This window comes from Opisthorchis viverrini (assembly GCF_000715545.1).
Source record: "Opisthorchis viverrini unplaced genomic scaffold opera_v5_59, whole genome shotgun sequence".
Lineage (NCBI taxonomy): Eukaryota > Metazoa > Platyhelminthes > Trematoda > Opisthorchiida > Opisthorchiidae > Opisthorchis > Opisthorchis viverrini.
In genome coordinates this window covers 1,559,106-1,579,341 of record NW_008751715.1, presented here as the reverse complement: position 1 = coordinate 1,579,341, position 20,236 = coordinate 1,559,106, and the positions used below count along the sequence as shown (strand labels likewise).

Sequence of the window (20,236 nt, the reverse complement as noted above, 5' to 3'; positions counted from 1 at the left end):
GAAGAAGAGCAAAACTCGTGTCGCTCTACAGAACATTATCAACAGGCCACCTGCTTATTCGGACTCTCGACCCATAACTTGGACATTGGTATATGGGGCTGATAATACACCTAACCCTTTGAGCTCGTGGTAGAACTTGATTCTCAGCCGTTGCAGCTGGGGCAAGGGAATGGACGGGTTGTTGGAGATCGGTCCTAAAAACCACACAGTGGATAGACTTCTGACTAACATTCCTCTGGTCTTCTAGATTGGAAGCTCGAACATCAGTGGCAGCTTGCCTGGTAAAGATGTTGGCTACTCTGTCGGGACCCGCGCCGGTTTCGCAAATCATTGAGTGCCTCTGCTCCGACCTGGTGGCCCTGACAAGCTCACCCATCCTCTTCAAGGACGGGAGTGAAATCCTCAGTTGGTGCTTGTCCAACTTATTTGCCCCTGCGGGCACGAAATAGACTATCCAAACCAACTGAGTTGAGTTCAAAATAGTAGTCATTTTCAAAAAGCGTGCTCGTAGTGAGTTTGACAGTCATAGAGGGATATGCTTGGCCTCCATGTAGCAAGACTTTGTGTCGCTTTACCCCGTGAAGTGGGGACTTGAGAACAGCAACCAGGATTTCGACCGGGATGGGGCTGTTTTAACAACATCTTCACAGCAAAATGCGTATACATGCAGTACAACCTTGGTGTTCCTTCATCTTAAGGTTGCTTTCGATTCTCGTCAGTTTAGTTCTCAACATACTTGCGCAACAGGGTATGCCCCAGATACTCGCGAATACCAGGACCGGACGGTCTGTATCCAGCCCTCTTCAAAGAAGGCGGAGAATTCCTGGTGACCTAATTAACAAAGTTCCTCGGTGCTATATGGAACGAAGAGAAGGTGCTTATAGAATGGAGGATGTCGCAGTTATCCCTATCTTCAAAAAAGGTACGTGGACGCTTTGTGAAAACCACGGTGGCATCAGCCTGGCAACTGTAACATCGAAGGTGCTGTCTGATCTTCGAAGGTTCACTGAATACAGGGGAAACAGATCCGTGAAAACCAAGCCGCGTTCCCTACTGTAGGAGGATGCATCGATCAAATCTTCACTCTCCGGTAGATTCTGGACGCTGCTTCCAGCAACCAATGATGGTTGTGTTTCTTGATCTGAAAGCTGCCTTTGACCCCATGGACTGTCAGGCACTATGGAGCAAGAGTGTCCCCCATAAATTCTTGACCCTTCCTAAGGCACTATACGCCAAAACCCTTGGCCGTGTGAAAGTCTGCGGGATGCCTCTGAGTTCACCACACCAAGTGGTGTCAGACAGGGCTGTCCTTTTTTGCCTCTATTCAACTTCGTCATTGATATGATCATGGAAGACTCGCTATCAGCCTCTTATGCCTGTGGGGTCGAAGTGTTCCCGGGGTGTCCGCTCACAGATATCGCGTACGCAGACGACACAACTCTTCTTGGGTCTGACTACGTGGTAATGTAAACAATATCAAATAATCTAAACAATTCCACCCCACGGTTTGGCATGCGCTTCACACCTGCAAAGTGTAAAATGCTACTGCAAGACTGGATGGGCCCGGACCTTGAACCCATGCTTGCGGATGTGCCGATTGAGGTAGTAGACAATTTTTTTTACCTGGGCAGCTGCATCAGTTCCGGTAGTCTCGCGAAAGGTGATATTTCCATCCGGGTTGGGAAAGCCAGAGCAGCTTTTATGAACCTGCGTCACCTGTGGCGTAGGCGTGACAGCTTAAACGTCTGGGATCGAATTTACAATAATGCAGTACGCTGCGCGCCGAGGACGTCAAAAGATTTTCAGTGTTTGACCATCGATGTCTTCTGAACGTTGCCCGAGTTTTGTGGTAACACCCGATCAGCCATTCTGAAGTACGTCGTACGGTATTCGGGAGAAATAACTCATCCTCGATAGATGAGCTGATCATGCTGCATAGATTGTTCTGTCTTGGCCACGTGCTGCGTACGCCAGTCGGTCGGCTTCCTCGAAGGGTTCTTTTCGCGCAACTCTGTGGAGGGTAGAGACGAGCCAGAGGCGGTCAAACAATGACTTGCCAGTGAAGTATGAAAGCCGCTACCAGCAAACTCAGCTGCGCTGGTCATTGCCGTCTTCCTGGATAGGGACCCTGAGACGGACCACATCAGTGTTTAGAGACATTGTCAGACATGACCCAGTTGCACCCTCAGTGGCGCTCTCGTATCCAAGCATAGCTCCCTTCCCAATCCTCTACTTGACTGTCCACCTACGGTTCTGTATTCACCCACCTCATTTATCAGCTCTCGCCTTCAATGCGCAGCTACCTCCCCTACCTCCCCAAGTCATCAGTGAACGAAACTGTAGCAGCTACAACCACTGTACAAGTACGCGGCTCTTACAGCTAATCATGATGATGATGAAAGTTAAGGTTGTGAAAATTGCGTTGGAAAGATTTAATATGATGAACAACGCCAGAAAGATGAAATCGTTGGTGATTTACATGGCAGGGAAACATTAGATGACCACAGTTTCAGTCGAGGAACCCATCACTCTAAGTCCAAAAGGCACCGCGACGTATTTGGGCGTCCGCTTTGCTTTCAAGGGATAGGAGTGTACAACCACCGACAGAAGTTGCTGAAACTGCTCGATTTTGCGTCGAAGCTGCATCAGGGAATGGAGATCACAACGATCTACGAACTACTGCTCGGGTCTAGGCTTAAACAACCTCAGACCTCGTTCTTCGTTTGGGGTGTATGGTAGGTGTTACAGCGGAATGTTTATTATTATTAGTGTTATTATTATTATTGTTATTATATTATTATTATTATTATTATTATTATTATTATTATTATTATTATTATTATGAAGTTCCTGATGTGGAGGCTGACATTCGCGCGTCCTCGGTCAAGTCCACCGTGGTAGTATCAAAAGATTCGGTAACTATTCGTGGCTGGCTGCGCCTACCAAAGGACATTTCAATCAGACACATCTACGCCGCTGTGCATTGTGGGTGATCTGTCCAATTTTCAATCAGTTGGAAAATGTTTGGAACCGATTGAGAAGTCATCGTTTCAGAAGAGCTTGATAAACAATCGGTAGTTTTTATTTGGGCACTTGGTTGCCACTGGTTGATTTTCCCTGGTCTTTGTGGGGTCGTGAGTGCTCCGACAGTTTGGTTTGAGGGGGTTGAGGTCAAGTGGACTTCAGTTGATGACTACTCTTCCTTCTGATGACCGCACATCAACAAGTGTCAGCTCGACTGATCCAGAACCGTTCTCCACACGCTCGCCAGTTCCACACCTTCTATTCTATTAACACTGGGGTGCTTAGCGATTTCTACTGCCTCGAACCCGGGACTGCGTCTACAAAACTAAGTGTAATGACTACACCAAGGTTTATATAGGACGGCCGGCCAGGGAACTACACATCAGAGTCGGAGAGTATAGGAGAAAAATAAAAAAGGCCGCCGAGAAACGCAGATGAATATCAAGCGTTACTGAAAGACTCGGCGATTGTGGAACACGCACTCGACATAATCGCTAATCACCCCAGTGTTAATAGAATAGGTGTGGAACTGGCAAGCGTGTGGAGAACGGTTCCGGATCAGTCGAGCTGACACTTGTTGGTGTGCGGTCATCAGAAGGAAGAGTAGTCATCACCTGAAGTCCACTTGGCCTCAACTCCCTCAAACCAAACTGTCGGAGCACTCACGACCCCACAAAGACCAGGGAAAATCAACCAGTGGCAACCGAAGTAAATCATCAACTGAAGCACCCTGAAGTGGAGGATTAATGAACCAAACCCGGTCAGAATTAATTTGAACCTCCCCAATCCACCAAGCAAGATTTTGACAACTTCACTAACCGATAAGAGCCATTAAGTGACACTCAACACGGATCTAGTGTGATAATCTGAAGAGGACTGACTTACTGATTGGTTCCCCGTCTGCCTTATAACCTGGCCAATTTGGTGACCCGCTCGCTTGGCCTGATGAAGATTTTGTGTCAAAAGCGAAACGTTGCCCAAATAAAAACTACCGATTGTTTATCAAGCTCTTCTGAAACGATCTGTCTAATTGTTTGTTCTTAGATATCGGCACCTCTGCATGTTTACAATAGGGCTGCAACAGGTGCCTCCGTTTTGTTTCTTACTCTTTGGCTCTAAATGTAAGTAAACTTTATGGTTGTATAACTGTCAAGCGATAATGTCAGTACGCTCCTATCTAGATTGGTGATGAGTTTACGACTGTTCGGTAGCAAGTGTCATTCACTTCTGGAAGATTACCCCGTTTGTTTTCCAAAGTATTATCATTAGCTCCCTTTTTTCTAATTATGTCCCACAATCTGAGTAGCGTTTGCTTGTAATAAGCGATTTTAGAACAGTTTTTTGCCATTCATTACAAAATGAGTAAACTCTTACTAACCGCTGCTGGCGAATTTGCAACCAGCGAACTTTATTAGCATGGTTTCCGTTAGTAAATGTCAGGAATAATCATTGAATTGGTAATGCTTATTTCAGTCCTAACGCATATCCACAAACCCAGACATGTTTCGTTAAATACGATTATTCCTCTCACCTAACTTGTCAAGGCCACGACGTTGTTCTGTCGGCCGTTCAACTACTGGCTGTCAAGGACTCCATATCACCCCCTCAGTTTTGCACCTAACTCCCACACGTAGTGCACGAGTGCCTGTCTGTTGTTTTCACAGGCCGAAATGCGCTCACTGTCTATCACCCACCCTAAAACATAGTTACTGAATTGGTCGATCTGACACGGCTGTAGTACTCCGGTAATCATCTCTTCCTTGATTGGTCACTTCGGTTTTGACATACGTTATTGATCAATTTTTCAAGGGTATTGCGTGCGGGTGGATCGAAGGACCCTTTTCGTGTGTTTTCTTTCGTTTCACGCATTCTAAGTAGCCATTTGTCTGACTTTGGACAAATTATTAACTCCACTTCATTTCAGGCGAAACAAACTGCTTTTGCCAGTGCACCAACAACCAAGTTTGGCAATGATCGATGTCGAGTGATCAGTTCATCAGATTCTGCTTTACGCGGGACATGGGTAACGTCAAATGAACGAGCTCAAGAGGGCGCGTGTACCCTGTTGACATTCCCAGCGAGTGGTCACCTCCATTCATCACGTCGAAGGCACCGCCCAGTTGCACCCCATGGCAGATATGTGGTTGGAAAGCATGATTTAGTGACAAAGTTCCAACCGATTTACGATACCCTGTTGCCTTTAGTGGCAACTGCTCGTGTCCAAACAAACACATCACATTTCGACTCTCAGGTACTTGCTTGTACTCCGATTCCAGTGACCTCTGTGCATACTGCTCCTCCATCTGGACACGTATCACCACCACAACCTTCTGAGTACGCAGTTATGTTAGAGCCTTTGTCTTTACCCGAACCATACATCAATGGTCATGTCCATCCCCAGTCTTTCTCCCCTCACTCCGTGAATCACGATTCCCCTACATTGACGCTTCATCCTCCTATGTATTCACTCTGCAATGGTCCCGCACATGCACCTAATTCCGGTTCCACTCAACAACCGGTTGCATGTCCACATCATCTACATACCGGGGGAGCTACAGAACTTCCTCCGAATAGCTTAATGGATGGATCCAACACCAACGATGGGCACTTGGTACCCACTGTCCCGTCATTAAACCCTGCTACAATCCCCAATCTCCAACCGGCCTCCAGATTCCGGAAAGCTCGGATTCACGAGACTGTGGAACAGTGGTCCCATGGACGTGCTTCCATCCATGATTGTCACCTTAAAGCGGTTCCTGACTGGGTCTGGGATTTACAGAAGAAGTCCTCAACTTTGGAGCAGGATGTTGCTTCTGCATTATTTCAGAAAGTCAATTGCTCGTCGTGTTTGGAAAGGAAAGTTCAAGGTAACTCTTCTTGCTTCACTGTTTACTACCAGTTCCTGGTATAATTTCCATGAGGCTTTGGCACGTGAACCATTTTGAGGCTTTCAGTCATATGAATCTATCTTTTTACCGATCCGCATGCGTTTCAGACCATCACCTTTCCACCTAACCCTGCTTGTTTTACGATCCAAACTGCGTTACATTATGTAGTGCTTGTCGAAATGCAAGTTGATGTGCTACGCCTACAATAGTTCCAGCTAGCTGTCGAGTGTAACGGATTCAATCAGTTGATGTACTCGTGTTATGTTAGCTGGTGCTGTTTAGGCCTATTACTTTCCGTACTTTTCGTTACAATTCACTTTAACTGCTACCGCAATCGATTGGTCAGCCTGTTTTGTGCATAAGATCAAAACGGCCGTTGTTTGCGTGCCAGACAACCGACGTTCAACATGTCACTAGTGTCCCATCATGCTTGGAAGGCTGTTTCAGAATTGTCTGGCGCCAAGCGTTCAGCGATATCTTGTATAAATTATCAAATTATCAAAAACTTGTTTCTTGTCTACTCTGTGACGTCGTTGGGACGACCAGAACCGTAGTTTATTGGAAACATCCCTGTTAACTAGTCTGGTTTTCGAGAATACGGTCTACATTACTGCTTTCTGATAAGATTTATCGGATGATTGCACTTGAATCAAGGCATAGTGTTTTTGGAATGTACGGCAGTATTAATGTTTTTCGTCACTTTAAAGCAGAATATCAGTGAAGCTTAGCTCTAGTCTTCGCACATGTTGAAACTTGAGGTCTGTTCGATCATCCACTTAATGGTTGCGTCCCTTCCTCTGGGGGTTCGCAACCAGTGGAGCCCTCAATGGTCATTGGTTCAGTTGCTGCGCCGAAACAACAGTGGTTCAGGTTTCACTTTTCTGTTACATAGTAGGGTCAGTTGGTACAGAAATTCCAGATGGTAGGCAAGAGTTTCAATAAAAGCTTGTCTTTTTATGTAGTCCACGATCAGCCCTCATGATTACTTAAACCTAATCATGTGTCTTGTGACCGAAAGTCTACTAGCCCAATCTCAAATTTGAGCGGTTACAATCGCCTACCCAACGCATGTTGGGAAGAGCGACCTGACGCTGTGATCACCAGCGACAGGCCACCAGAGCATTTTCAAGGAATCATAAGTTGAGCCTGATTATTTTGTTTCTATTGTCTGACCTGTTTTCGTGCGTTTTCGGATTGTTCGTACTATCACACTGTTTACTATGGACTTTTGGCCGTAGCTTTTGTGTACGCAAGATTTACACAGTTGCGGGCAGCCTTTGCAGCCCTAGGTTCCAACTGGTAAACTTGTCAGGACATGTTTGGTTACTCGTGGCTTTTCCGTTCCCGACATTTCGCTGCATTTCTATAGTCGGGTTATTTCTATAGTCATGCGGTTTGCCTTGTTCTTCGCGGATGGCTTATTGGAGACCAAATTTATCCCAGGCTCTAGTAGATTTCGAGGTCGCCATTAGGAAAAATCCACCCAGCAATGCGGCTTGTTTCCTTGTGATGGTGCTGTGGTTTCGTTGGCTGTTCAGTGTTTATGTTAAGCAAGTCTAAACCTAAGCCCTTTCTTATCGTGGTACCTCCTTTTTCGTTTTCTAGCCCCGAATCACCCAACCTCTCTACAAACCCAGATTTCAGTTGTTAGCAGGCAAACTGGTTTCAGCGACACCCCCCGGTCGAATACTTCCAACCTCTTTGCATCCAAGTCGGAAATTCACGGTGGAACTTCTGCCCTTGGTCGCGATGCATACAGGGGCAGTTTATTCTCTTTCTGGGATGGTGGTTGCCGCGTAAATGCACGTCTATTCAATGCTAGTCGCTCTGCTATATCCCATCATCTCCCCCCGGACGAAATGAGTATCAATAGTGTTTGTCCGATCTGTGCAGGTGTGGTTGCTGGTAACACCGTGGAGCCTTCAAGGGATAATCTTCCAGAAACAGCCTGTATCGATGACTCTGTCGTCAACGCTGACAGGTCTGACCAGTGTGGGCAAGCCATAACGGGTGATCCATCTCTGCTAGAGGATATCAAGTTTGCTTCTGGCCCAGCAACTGGCTTAGGAAGCAGTTCCACATTATCTACTCCAGCGTTGCTTCCATCTAAGTCGACTGATCCTGCCACTGCCTACTTGATACACCAACAAATTAGTCCGGCCACTGGAATCATTATGGTCAATACTGATTCGGCGCCAAAGTATATCGCCAGTCCCAGTGCTGTGCCAGCCCACCAGTCTCCCTTGGGCCGAATGCATGAATCACATCAACTGGAGTCGGGTTCTTTTCTGGGAAACGGTACTCAAAACCAATACAAATCACGACCTGGTGAATTCATACAGCCACCTATGTCCCACAAGCGGGATTTAAGCCAGGACGTGTCGGGTTTCGCACCACCAACAAGCCCTGCTCTATTACCTCCAGGGGATGCACAGTCTGTTTGGTCTGCTGTTTCTTGTGAGTCCTTTGTAGCACGAGGAACCGTTAACGGACTTGCACATGGTGCTGAGTCGAACTTGGACGTACCAGCAAATCGCCCTCACCTTGAAGCGCAAGCTCCGACAAAGTTATCGTTACCCGGTGACGATCATCATCCGGTTATGCGGCTCCGTGACGCAAGCGGCAGGTACCACAATGTGGCTCCCATGGATTCTGTTTACGTCACCAATGGTTTGGATGGTCACTCCACAGAACGACCCTGGACCAATCTACTGTCACCCATGTCCCCAAGCGACGTATACAAGACGATCACAAAAGACTCCCGCAGTGCCACCGATGCACCTAAAGGGTCCAAGACTACTGGGAGATTTCCCTCACCTGCAGTTTCCAAAAGATACAATACTCCTCTTGGTTCCATGGAGCCGTTGTAAGCTATCCGATTACATACGCTACTTCGTAACATCTGATTAAATTACCTTTGTCTCCTGATTGTCAGTTTGTATATGAGTATCAACAACCTGCTGAATTCGTCAGTGTTAAAAATTGATCCTTGGACGCGCATATCTTCCCTTGACACGTTCCGTACAGTTAATCCGTGAACCCAAGGCACGTTGCTTCCAGCTGCTGCCCTTTCGGAAAATGAGAGCGAGGTTGGTAGACCCAAGTACTGGATCACAACAGAATCACCTAGTTGGTGTTGACCCAGTCTAGTTGTATGGAGAAACGAGGAACTGCGTAGTAGCTTCTATGCACGAGCACTACTGACTGATTGATTCATATTTGCCAGTGTCATTCACCACTCAGTCGAGTTCCAAGCTTCCCCTCCAGGCAGGTGGCAGTGGTCAACTGGTGGGTACTGTTTTATTTCGTAGACCTCCCACTCAGTTCCGCTCATCTCAGTACTGAGCAAAGGGTCCTGTGAGATAGGCGGTCCTCTGACATACGAAGTGCGGACAGCTCATCTATCATAGTCAACATCCTTCCCAAAGCCATCCGGCATGTCTCAAGCTGTTGTTCAGTGTCCCTACCACAACCGGCCAGTGCGTCGGAGACACTGGTATTTAAACGCCTAGCGTTTCCAAAGCCTCCTCACATACAGGTTATGTTTTGAACCTTAAATCACCACTGCTCGCACTGCCACACTATGTACTCTGTCCTCGGCAGAGGTCACACGGGCATCACAGATGTTGAAAGCGGAAGCCGCGCCGGTCTTCTCAGCCCACCATATCGATGGGCTGTTCTGTGAGCATCTTTCCCAGCTTCAGAACTGTGGTCTATCAGAGCGTATCTCGACACTATAAGTAGATAGCGTGTACTACATCGATTTGTATTTATATTAATTGAACCAGACGACTTTAGAGCACAAAGAGGACTATTTACTAGAATCCAGTCCGGTAAAACATTGTCAACCTTGGGAGTGAGTACAGGTCCCACACCATAAGTAGCACGAGCCGTTGCATCCGAATCAGCCGATACCTGAAGAGTGGAATGTGAAATATCTGAGATGTGTGAGGGCCGTGAACACGGAACTGCAAGGACCGATAGTATTTCTTGGTTGTCCATTTCGGTGAGGGGGTTCGTTCCGGAACACCTCATCTTGAACCTTTGGTTGAAAAGTCTGACCCGCATAGCGGGGTGAGGGTTTACGGTTGTTTACAACACCCTGAGCCTTTGACTGGAAGGTTTGAGACTTTCGACTGCAGGACGATTGTGGAGTTTTATTGCAGGACCTTGTCTGAGTTGATCATCTGATTCTCTTGGTTGTAGGGGGACTGGTCTAGCCCTAAGGCACAGGAAGTTAGACATAGATGCCTTTTGATGCTGCTGCACTTGCCAGATACGTTTGAAACCGCTTCTGGCCCTTGTTAGGTTTGAATCATATTTTGACCGTACTGGATAATCCGCTGGCAGTAACGGTCAACCATTAAGCGACTTGGGTGGCGGACATTCTTCAACCGGTCGATCCGCGGATGGAAGATAGCATGGCTGCTTCCACAAGTCTAGACATGCCGGTTTCCTAAAGGAAATACATTTTACTGCTTTCACACGCATTGCAGAGTCAGTACGATTTTACCATCAGACCTCATAGTGATTTTTCGTAGTATGGGAACTTGCTGCTGTTCGTTCGTCTGTTCCCCTTAGGCCATTGTGGCGTGGTCGCACTATGTGGCCTGAGGTTCCGGTAATTTTAGCTAGCTATTACGTCATCGGAGAACACGTCAAAGGTGGTAGGTTTCCTTGACCATACAACCTAGTTCAGATACGTTAGTTGAACTTCTAGCTGACTGATAAAGTGTTCTCATTGTTCAGTTCTTGAAGGTAGTATGAGATTAAAGTGTCATTATCTACAAGTTGGAACCGTTCTTGGGCTGTCGAAGAGTATTTAGCAGCCTTGTGAGTAGTGTCCCGTCAACGAATAAGGAATTCGCACCTTATTTTCGCATGTTTAGTTCCGTCTTGATTTTATTTATTTGCCACGGTACGTCTGATTTCATGCCGTGCGTTCTCATTTTTCAACAATTTTCACCTACTCGAACTTCATGACAGTGTTCTTTTGTGTTTTGGCCCCACTAAGTTTTCCCAAAGAACTGACCATTCCTATTCATCTTATTCTCCTTGGTATTGTATTGAACTTCCGCGTGGGAAATTCTAGGTGTCGTACGACTGTTAACCCAACGTTATTTGGCAATCAGGTGCACTTCCGTTCTCGTTTCGGCAGCTATATAAGCACATCTCAGTCGACCGCACTGCACAGACGTTTGCTGTATACCTAAACGGGTACTGATGGTCGCATGCAATGAACGGTTTTCTGCAGTGGGTCTAGAGTTCCTGGGACTCCACGGTGTGAACAAAATTAGTCCCTCATTCTCGCGTAGATTTTGGCCAGATGGCCCTTATTATGGGACCAAAGCCAGCGGTGATCTTTCACTGGACATGGTTTGGGATTGGTGTACACCGCTTCTTCCTGTATGAGAAACACCCTCGGTGATCATAAAAAGTATTTCTGTCTACAAGACTGCCTATTGGAGGCGTTGTGTGAAACCGTATGTTGTAAAAAAATTGCTCAGCCGTGGGACTTTCGGTGCCTAACTGCCATGCCACCAGAAGGGAGCACAAGGGCCGGGATATTGCCAGGTTGCCATAAACTAGACAGGGGAAGTCGAGAGGCAGAGGTCGGATTCGAATCACGGATCTTCCGGTCAGTAAATCCGTGGTCTAACCCCTGAGCCATCTCGCTTCCCGCCATCCTGTAGAAAATCCTCATCTATCGGCACGAGAAAAATGAAAGTGTTGTTATGCTCATACGTGATTTTTCGGCAACCACCCTGCATTCAGTTGGGTTGTTCAGCTGACAGCGAAACCGAAGAGTTCAGGTGTGGAGTTTGTTTTGGGAAAACCGGAGTTTTCATTGCACTTAACGCGTGGCAGAATTTGATTTGCAGTTATCCAACAACAAAGGAACTTGCTATATTTTTCGTCAGCTCAAAACAATGGTATTTGATTCACGTATTTGCCTCGTGCTTCACTGTTTGAGTCGCCTTGTTTTTGAGACATGACTGACTGTGTTGTTGGTTCTCGAGAACTCGCAACACGTGCGAAATGTGATCTTGATTCTACAGAAGATTTTTTTTTCGGGTTATGTAGGGCTGCATATGAAGTTCTCGAATTTTCGCGCCTTTTTTGAAACGTGTATATTCAGCCACATTATGTATATATTCGAGATATGAATTACTTTATTAGCTTGTTGTTACAACCTAAATGTAAGAATTGGGCATGCCACCAAACTGCAATTTAGCGTATAAGGTAGCTCCTACAATGTCTGTGATTTACACAAATATCAGTCAAACCGTGTTACCGTCGATGTTGATTGGGTAATTCCATCTCTTGCTCTTCCACGAGGCAATAGAAATACGATCGGGAACCTTAACGAGAACATCTAAGACTTATACTCGGGTTTCTCTTTCAACAGGGATGAGCAAGTTTGCACTACCGTTGGGACCAAACGTATTTGCTTCTCGGTCGTTGTTTATAAAGGGTATTTCCATAAGGAGACAATTCACAGTAGTGCAGTTTTCTTGGATATTGAGTGGAATCACTGTATCTGTTTCGCACTTCCAACTTCCTTTTCCTGCTTTTGAATCTTTTTCTTCAGCTCTGTGCGATCACGTTCTTCAACAAAGAGCGTACCGGGCAAATTTTACCGCGAATCCAAGAGTAACAGTAGAGGACGACTAACATTATCGAAACGATTAGAGGCACGCATATCAGAAAGTGTGGTATGTTTCAATTCAATTCATTTCAGTTCTGTTCTGTTCAATGAACCTTGTGTGCTCTGTCAAAGTGTGGTTCGTGCCATTTCCACAACCTGGTGACCAAAGTAAAGCTGCGCATGTCTGCATTTAACAAATCTGCATGTTTGAGGTGGCTAACAGTATCATTTTCCCATTCGTACGTGTTGATTTCCATCCTCTTATTCTTAATACTTAATTCACTTTTTATCCGCTGGTTTCCTACATTTGTGTTTATAGCCAGTCCTGCTCATTATTTTAGTTTTTGTACGACTGCCGCGGTGATTGGTTTCAGCGTATCCGTGTGCTTGCTAGGGTTGCTGACGTGGACAAGATTTCGGCACTTTCTTGTGGCGTCTTTGTCTGCATTGTTCTTCCCATAATTTTCCATACGCAATTTAGCAGCCTTTTTTTTTCAATTTCTTACAGTACCAGGTTCAAGCGGTACCTCACAAACTCAACGCAGTTGAAACCTTGAGGTACAGTTTAATGCTGTGTTCAGTTGGGAAGGGTTTTGCCATTAAGCACCATCACAATTACCTGTTCTAATAGGGAACTCAATTGAACAAAGTTCACCGAAACCCGAGGACTGCACCCATCTGACGTGCCCTCGAAAATGGCGAAACCGGTCAGGGACCGGACGCTATCGTTTGACATACAAGTCGTATTTGGAATGCCTTAAATGAAAAAAACGAAACCAATGAAACCAAATGCGTTACTGTTTGAGGATATCGGCTATTGCGTGGTAGCAAAAACACCAGGAGGTATCTAGTAAACCATTAGAGGGAAAGTTGTGACGATCTCAACCAAGTTCTCATGTAAAATTCATTAGGGAAACAATAGATCACCACACCCAGTCACATCCCACATTCAGTAATAATTTTTTTCGTGACAGTTTTTTACACACCATACTTTCATGGGTTTTCCGGTGACACCTCGAACACCAACCGTTAACGCTTGACAATATCCTTTTCCGTCCACCATTGTGATTGTTTACGTGAGATTCATTTAGCCGCAAAACGCTGTGTCTGTATTGCAAAGATATGCTCAGTGAATTCATAGATGACCGTTTTCTACCTAGGTTGATACCAGTAATGGTGCCTAGATATTTTTTGAGCATGTTGCTTATACAAAACTGTCTAAACGGTCGCCTACCAACCACCTGGCAATATGAATAACATCTCAGTGGTCTTCCCTTCCATAATAGGATGTCATCCGATCAGCCATTGAAGAAGCGTTTCGCGATGAATTGGCAGCAGCACAATCGGAAAACTTCGCTCTCTTGTCTGAAGTGGAGAGGTTATCAAATGAAGTGTCCACTCTTCGGGGTTACCAGACAGCCTTCCATGCATTGCGTCCATTTGTAGCCCCAGAGATTTGGGATCATCTATGCAACCAACAATCTCAGTCAGTTCAACACCACCCACTCTCTGCTAGTTCATCTTCGGCTGTCCGGAACGGCTCTCCCGAACATCCAGGATAGGCACAGTGTCCTGTGGTGATGTCTTGTCTTATGGTGGACTGAGCAATTCAGTGCAATAAGTTCACGCTTTTCCCAATTCAGCCGATCCTGATGGAAATGTCAACCACCTGTGTCGTCACATGTGAACCCCAAAGTGGGACTGTTCAGTGCCTGTAGTTCTTTGGAAATTCCTTGGTATACCCATTATGGACAGGCTGAGTTTCGTACTTTGAATATCCCCCCACTCTGTCCGTGTTCTTTCACCAGTGATTGCATTCAGATTAAGCATTGTGGGCTAGTCTGCCATTCATTTGCTACCGGTGTCTTTCATGCCCTCATACCCAACTTGATGAACACCGATAGATGCGCTTCCGTCGCCACTTCATTTCGATTATCAGGATCCAAGTAAGCAGTTTGTTTATAGTGACACTCGCGCATAACCTTGCCACCTACCATGCACCACGAACCACCAATGATCGAGCCAACCTACTTTCCGTTACTACCGCTTTCAGTGTTTTTTTTTGGGAGTTCGAACTATGAAAAGCAGAATCCTCAGTTGTGATCGATACCATCCGGCAGTGCCGAACCCAAATCTGATGCTTCTATTGTCATGCATTTCCGCCTGTCTCTTTCTGCTAAGTTTTTGTGAGTGGGTGTGCGTGCGTATGCGTGCATTCATTTTGTCGCGAATGTCATAGACAGCCAAAAATCTCATCCCTATTTCTCTCGCACTTCTTGGACCATCCCTGTCTCGTCTTTGCCGTACCCGGTTACAACTAGGTTCAATTCCTCTGTCCCATCTTGTTTACAGATACACACTGCTATGTTTGTGCCAACCGAGTCATACACGAATAAGAGATTTCCCAATCCTCGAATAGTCTTCAGCGTTTGTTTCTCTTTCTTGTTCCTTCTTATTCGTCATATGTACTCATCAGTACTCTGTCAATTTGAGTTTCAGACGTTCCTGTCCAGCGTATCAGCAATTGCTTTCGATCGTAACAGCGACACATGCTGTGACGCAACCATTCCCCCGTCCATCTTTTGCCCCACCACGCATTCCGATTGTGACCGGTTTGTGTCACACAAAGCGATTGTTTTGTAAAACACGGTATTTTTATGAATACGTCAACTAGGTTGGTTTAGTCCCCTCTCGTAGATGGTTGCTCACCATGTAGGGACTGTCTGAACTATCGACTACCAAGGTTTTTGCAATCTTCGTCTATTGTTGGCGTTACTCTCCAACCCCTCTATGCAACATACCCGACTTCTCATTTAGTGTTGAATGATACTTGATCACGGACGTGTTAATTCATTGACCATCAGTTAGCTAAAGATGTGAGCAAAGTTAACATCTGTATTGCTTTGTTATCGCGTCAAGATATCGTAAAGAATGATATGAGCTGTGTGTACTGACTGGCCAAGTTAATTTCAACCACTGTCATTTTGCGGTTTCTTTCGCAACGTGTCTAGTTAATCTGTGCCATCTGGTCCCACGGAGTCCAAGCCAATGTCGAATATACCATCGAGTTGTGTAAACGTTTAAGTTACGGCACGAAGCACTGTCTCGCGCTCGTTCTTCACCGCCCGAATTGATTCACCACCGAAAGCCTATGGCCTGTGTTATCATCATCATTGAGAGCAACGTAACACTAACACACTGCTCAGCCGCCATGCAAACTTGAGGGGGAAAGTCCTATTAAGGAGTGGATGGAAAAGAGAATAGTGGGGACTTGTTGTGGAGAAGCCCTATTTCCTTGTAAAACGATTTTTTTTCTAGTAGAACGATCAAGAATGGGGTGGACGTCATTAAATGAGACATCTGAGAATCACGGCATCAGCAGGATTACCCAGCGTCCTTTGCGAACCTCGCCCGGTATGTGTGTAGCATACAACAACAGGCGAACTTAAGCTGGACAGTCTGATTTGAAAGTGACAGCTCGCGCATGACTGGTATCGGTTGCGTACAATGTCCTGCGGGGTTTCCGGTCACCTGCAAGCCTGTTCTTTGGCTGTGAATAATCCGGCGTTCAACAGGCTTCTGCGTTGCTAGTTTGAACAGTTTCATCCTAAACTTTCTTCTTTATGATTCCACTCCCCTCCGCTCCGATTGTTCATATAAGAATTATTGGATCAAGGTCGCCCTGGACTGCTGAAACACTGAGCTAGATAGTTGATTGTGCGAGCCCAAACGAAATAGTTGAGAGCGGATACAGTCAAACAGGTCGTCGCTCTGGCGGACCTTCAGGTCTTACGTTCATTGTACCAGCGACCGTTGCCTTATTTTTGATTATTTTGCACGAATTGCTTTGACACCTGACATCAGTCCTGTGAATCTTGTTTTCGAAATGATTCAGCTGAAACAGAGTTGCAAATGTGCAGTCATGTGCGGATCGAAACATTGTTGACATGTGAGATGCCAACCAAACTCATTCGGGTCTCATATTCATGTGACAGACGCTGTCGGTGATGCAGTTCTGTTCTTTATACAAACAAGCTACTGGATTCTGTTGTGTTTTGCAGTTCGTTTGGGCTTCTGTCGGCCACCCTGTTTCTACTTGTAAGCTAGTTGGTCCATTTGTTTTGCCATTAGAAGCATCTAGGTGTGACAGGTATCAGGTGCCTCCACATCTGACGATACCCATTCGTTCTACATGGATTCCTTTAGAGCTACATTCAATTCACAAATGACTTATTAAACGAGGTGAAAACTGTCGCGCTTAACTGGGTTGCAAATGCGCGGTGGACGTCATTAAATGAGACATCTGAGAATCACGGCATCAGCAGGATTACCCAGCGTCCTTTGCGAACCTCGCCCGGTATGTGTGTAGCATACAACAACAGGCGAACTTAAGCTGGACAGTCTGATTTGAAAGTGACAGCTCGCGCATGACTGGTATCGGTTGCGTACAATGTCCTGCGGGGTTTCCGGTCACCTGCAAGCCTGTTCTTTGGCTGTGAATAATCCGGCGTTCAACAGGCTTCTGCGTTGCTAGTTTGAACAGTTTCATCCTAAACTTTCTTCTTTATGATTCCACTCCCCTCCGCTCCGATTGTTCATATAAGAATTATTGGATCAAGGTCGCCCTGGACTGCTGAAACACTGAGCTAGATAGTTGATTGTGCGAGCCCAAACGAAATAGTTGAGAGCGGATACAGTCAAACAGGTCGTCGCTCTGGCGGACCTTCAGGTCTTACGTTCATTGTACCAGCGACCGTTGCCTTATTTTTGATTATTTTGCACGAATTGCTTTGACACCTGACATCAGTCCTGTGAATCTTGTTTTCGAAATGATTCAGCTGAAACAGAGTTGCAAATGTGCAGTCATGTGCGGATCGAAACATTGTTGACATGTGAGATGCCAACCAAACTCATTCGGGTCTCATATTCATGTGACAGACGCTGTCGGTGATGCAGTTCTGTTCTTTATACAAACAAGCTACTGGATTCTGTTGTGTTTTGCAGTTCGTTTGGGCTTCTGTCGGCCACCCTGTTTCTACTTGTAAGCTAGTTGGTCCATTTGTTTTGCCATTAGAAGCATCTAGGTGTGACAGGTATCAGGTGCCTCCACATCTGACGATACCCATTCGTTCTACATGGATTCCTTTAGAGCTACATTCAATTCACAAATGACTTATTAAACGAGGTGAAAACTGTCGCGCTTAACTGGGTTGCAAATGCGCGGAATTCGCCAGCGGACTTGCATCTTATCCTATTCGACTGCACCAACAGCAAACAGTTTGATCTGCAACTGCTAATCAGCTGCGCATGCCGCACAAACAACCACATGGCTGTCACTTATAGCGAATGCTCGTCAATCCACATGGCCATTGAGCTAATCGATATCTATCTCGGCTCCTCACTTCAACTCTAATTCAACAATGTGTAGGCTTAATCCGACCTAGCATTGTGGTATCCAAGCTTGTTCAGGGTTATTCGGTCTTTCATTCACTTGAGAGCTCACTTGCCTTATAGTTATCATAGGTACTCATTGACTAGAGATATTTCACCCGAGGAGTTCGAAGTAGCGTCATTTTCAACCCGCCGCTGTTATTTTTTATTGTACGAAACTGCGGCTCAGCGTCACTCCGGATAAAGGTAAATAATTCACTTATCAAGCGGAATATCGTGGTTCTTAAATTCATTCCCGCATGGCCGAGATACTGCCAATTTACCCAGGCCTAGATTGGAGAAGTCGAGGTTGGCGGACGTCCCGGTCAGTAAGTTGGCCGAAAGAATGCTTTGCCAACTGTTTCGCATTGTTGGGATCCGTCAACGTTGTACACGAGCGGGGTTCGACGCTGAAAACTAGTGACCGGCGGTCGACGACCATGGATCGGTTGTGCTAGTCATTGCAGGTGAGAACCGCATGATGCAACTCCAGAGTTGACCATTCCATAGAAGATTGTTAAAGTCGAGTGCCATTGGTGGGTATGGAATACAGCTTCAAACCGTTTTTTGAGGTAGGGTTTCTTTTATGAATGCAGCATAGCCTCTGACATTTCAAACGTACTAGATGCTGAGCCGCAGACACTTCAAACAGGTTGAGTCCAGTTGGGATTCTCAGTTGTATTGTCCAAAAGAATCCAGGACCACGAATTTGAGGTTATCCTTCCCCCCGTTGCATTATGTTCAAATTTGACACATTGAATTTATTTAACGCTATGCCGTAGGTCGACCTCATGTGATGGAGAAGTCCGAGGAGAACCAGTTAACCGAAAGACTAAACGGCAGATGACGAACACAACAGGCCAAACTTAATATCAGATTCCATAGTGCTCGCGGCATTTCATACCTACTCCCTCCACCGGTAGCACTATGCTTTCAACTGTCCCAAAGAAAGATATCATTATCATCATGGACAGCATGACATCAGTGTTCAACGCTGATGCTTCGTTGCCGTACAATCATGGTTTATTTGAAAGCCTTATGGTGAAGAAAGGAATAAAGATGGACAGGGAAGGGACTTAGTGCTATCTTACTACAATCATTACGAGGTACATTCACCTGCGGAAACTCATTCAGGCAATCTGGATTGTCTGAAAGGAAGAGTACTCTGAAACGTAAAACGGTGCGTTTTTTCAGGAGCTGACAGGTGTATACAGGCACTTCATTCGTGTGAATCTGTGAATGTGGTTGATCCCTACAAATAGAGACATTCCATCGAAGAAGAGTACTTCGGCCAGGTTGCACTGGCGGACCTGATTCTGGTAGGCACTATACAAGTAATTTGTTCAGGAAGGAAGTTCTACACGTCAGAAAAGCCTTTATTCAAGCAGCAAGTCAACACAGGATCACAATTCAGTTTGCGCTGTCATGGAAGGATCGCTCTAGTTTTACCTCAGTATCTAGAAATTTATCTAAAAATGGTTTAACGATTCAATTTTCTTTCGAAATGGGTGTGATACTGCCGATGGCTCTCATGGATGGTAAGGCTGCAAAGCGCTTTCTAAGGAATGGACTAACATTTATTCTTGTCCTTATTCTTGTTGAGGGACACGCCGGCCTTATGTCCTTAAGACAGACTTTTACAGAGTCAATTCTGATCCAAACACTGGTGCGGGTGTTCTGCGACCACCGTAGGCAAACTAATTAGTTTCAGATTTTGTCAACTAATTAGCTTATCTGTAATTATTGCAAGTTTCTCGGTAGAAATATTCCGGTGGTATATGATGGTGAACGTCGTATCAGGTTAGAATGTCTGACGAACGATTGGGTTTCAGTGTACACCAAAACCTTGATTAACCTTTAATTAAACGCCACTCGCCTCTCCAACTGGAACGTTTTCGTTACATAGGTTGGTGGAAGAAACAGGCGGTGTGTGGCTATATTTTATATCTATTTGACTCTTCGGGAACCATCATCCTATCGAAGTTCAAACATGGAAGGGACATTGGCGCCGGCAGTCTGTTGCATGAGGTAAACCATATTTCACCACTGACTGTTGTCTGTGAGCGAAATGTGACCACTGGTCCTGCGAAGTTATCTGGGGAAGAAAACGTCGAATCTCCGTTGCACTGGTGGTACATAACTCATGCAAGAGGCCGTAAATGATTTCGCACGCAGACCTTTTTTCTGGGTCTGACGACTTAATACCTATTCTCTACGATCCGTGGCTATTTTTGGTTATTATATA

The 20,236-nt window shown here is 45.7% G+C and overlaps 1 protein-coding gene across 1 annotated transcript in view; it reads left to right on the top strand.

Annotated features, from left to right (window-relative positions):
• The window catches only part of T265_03893 (hypothetical protein), a gene marked incomplete at both ends in the record, with an annotated part of 30,002 nt that extends 14,582 nt beyond the window's left edge, over positions 1–15,420 (top strand). Inside the window, 5 exons of the mRNA XM_009168485.1 lie at positions 1,940–2,146; positions 4,949–5,891; positions 7,518–8,778; positions 12,505–12,628; positions 13,848–15,420. Coding sequence (XP_009166749.1) covers positions 1,940–2,146; positions 4,949–5,891; positions 7,518–8,778; positions 12,505–12,628; positions 13,848–14,123 — 2,811 coding nt within the window. The remainder of the gene's footprint in view (positions 1–1,939; positions 2,147–4,948; positions 5,892–7,517; positions 8,779–12,504; positions 12,629–13,847) is intronic.
• Positions 15,421–20,236: the final 4,816 nt, after the last annotated feature.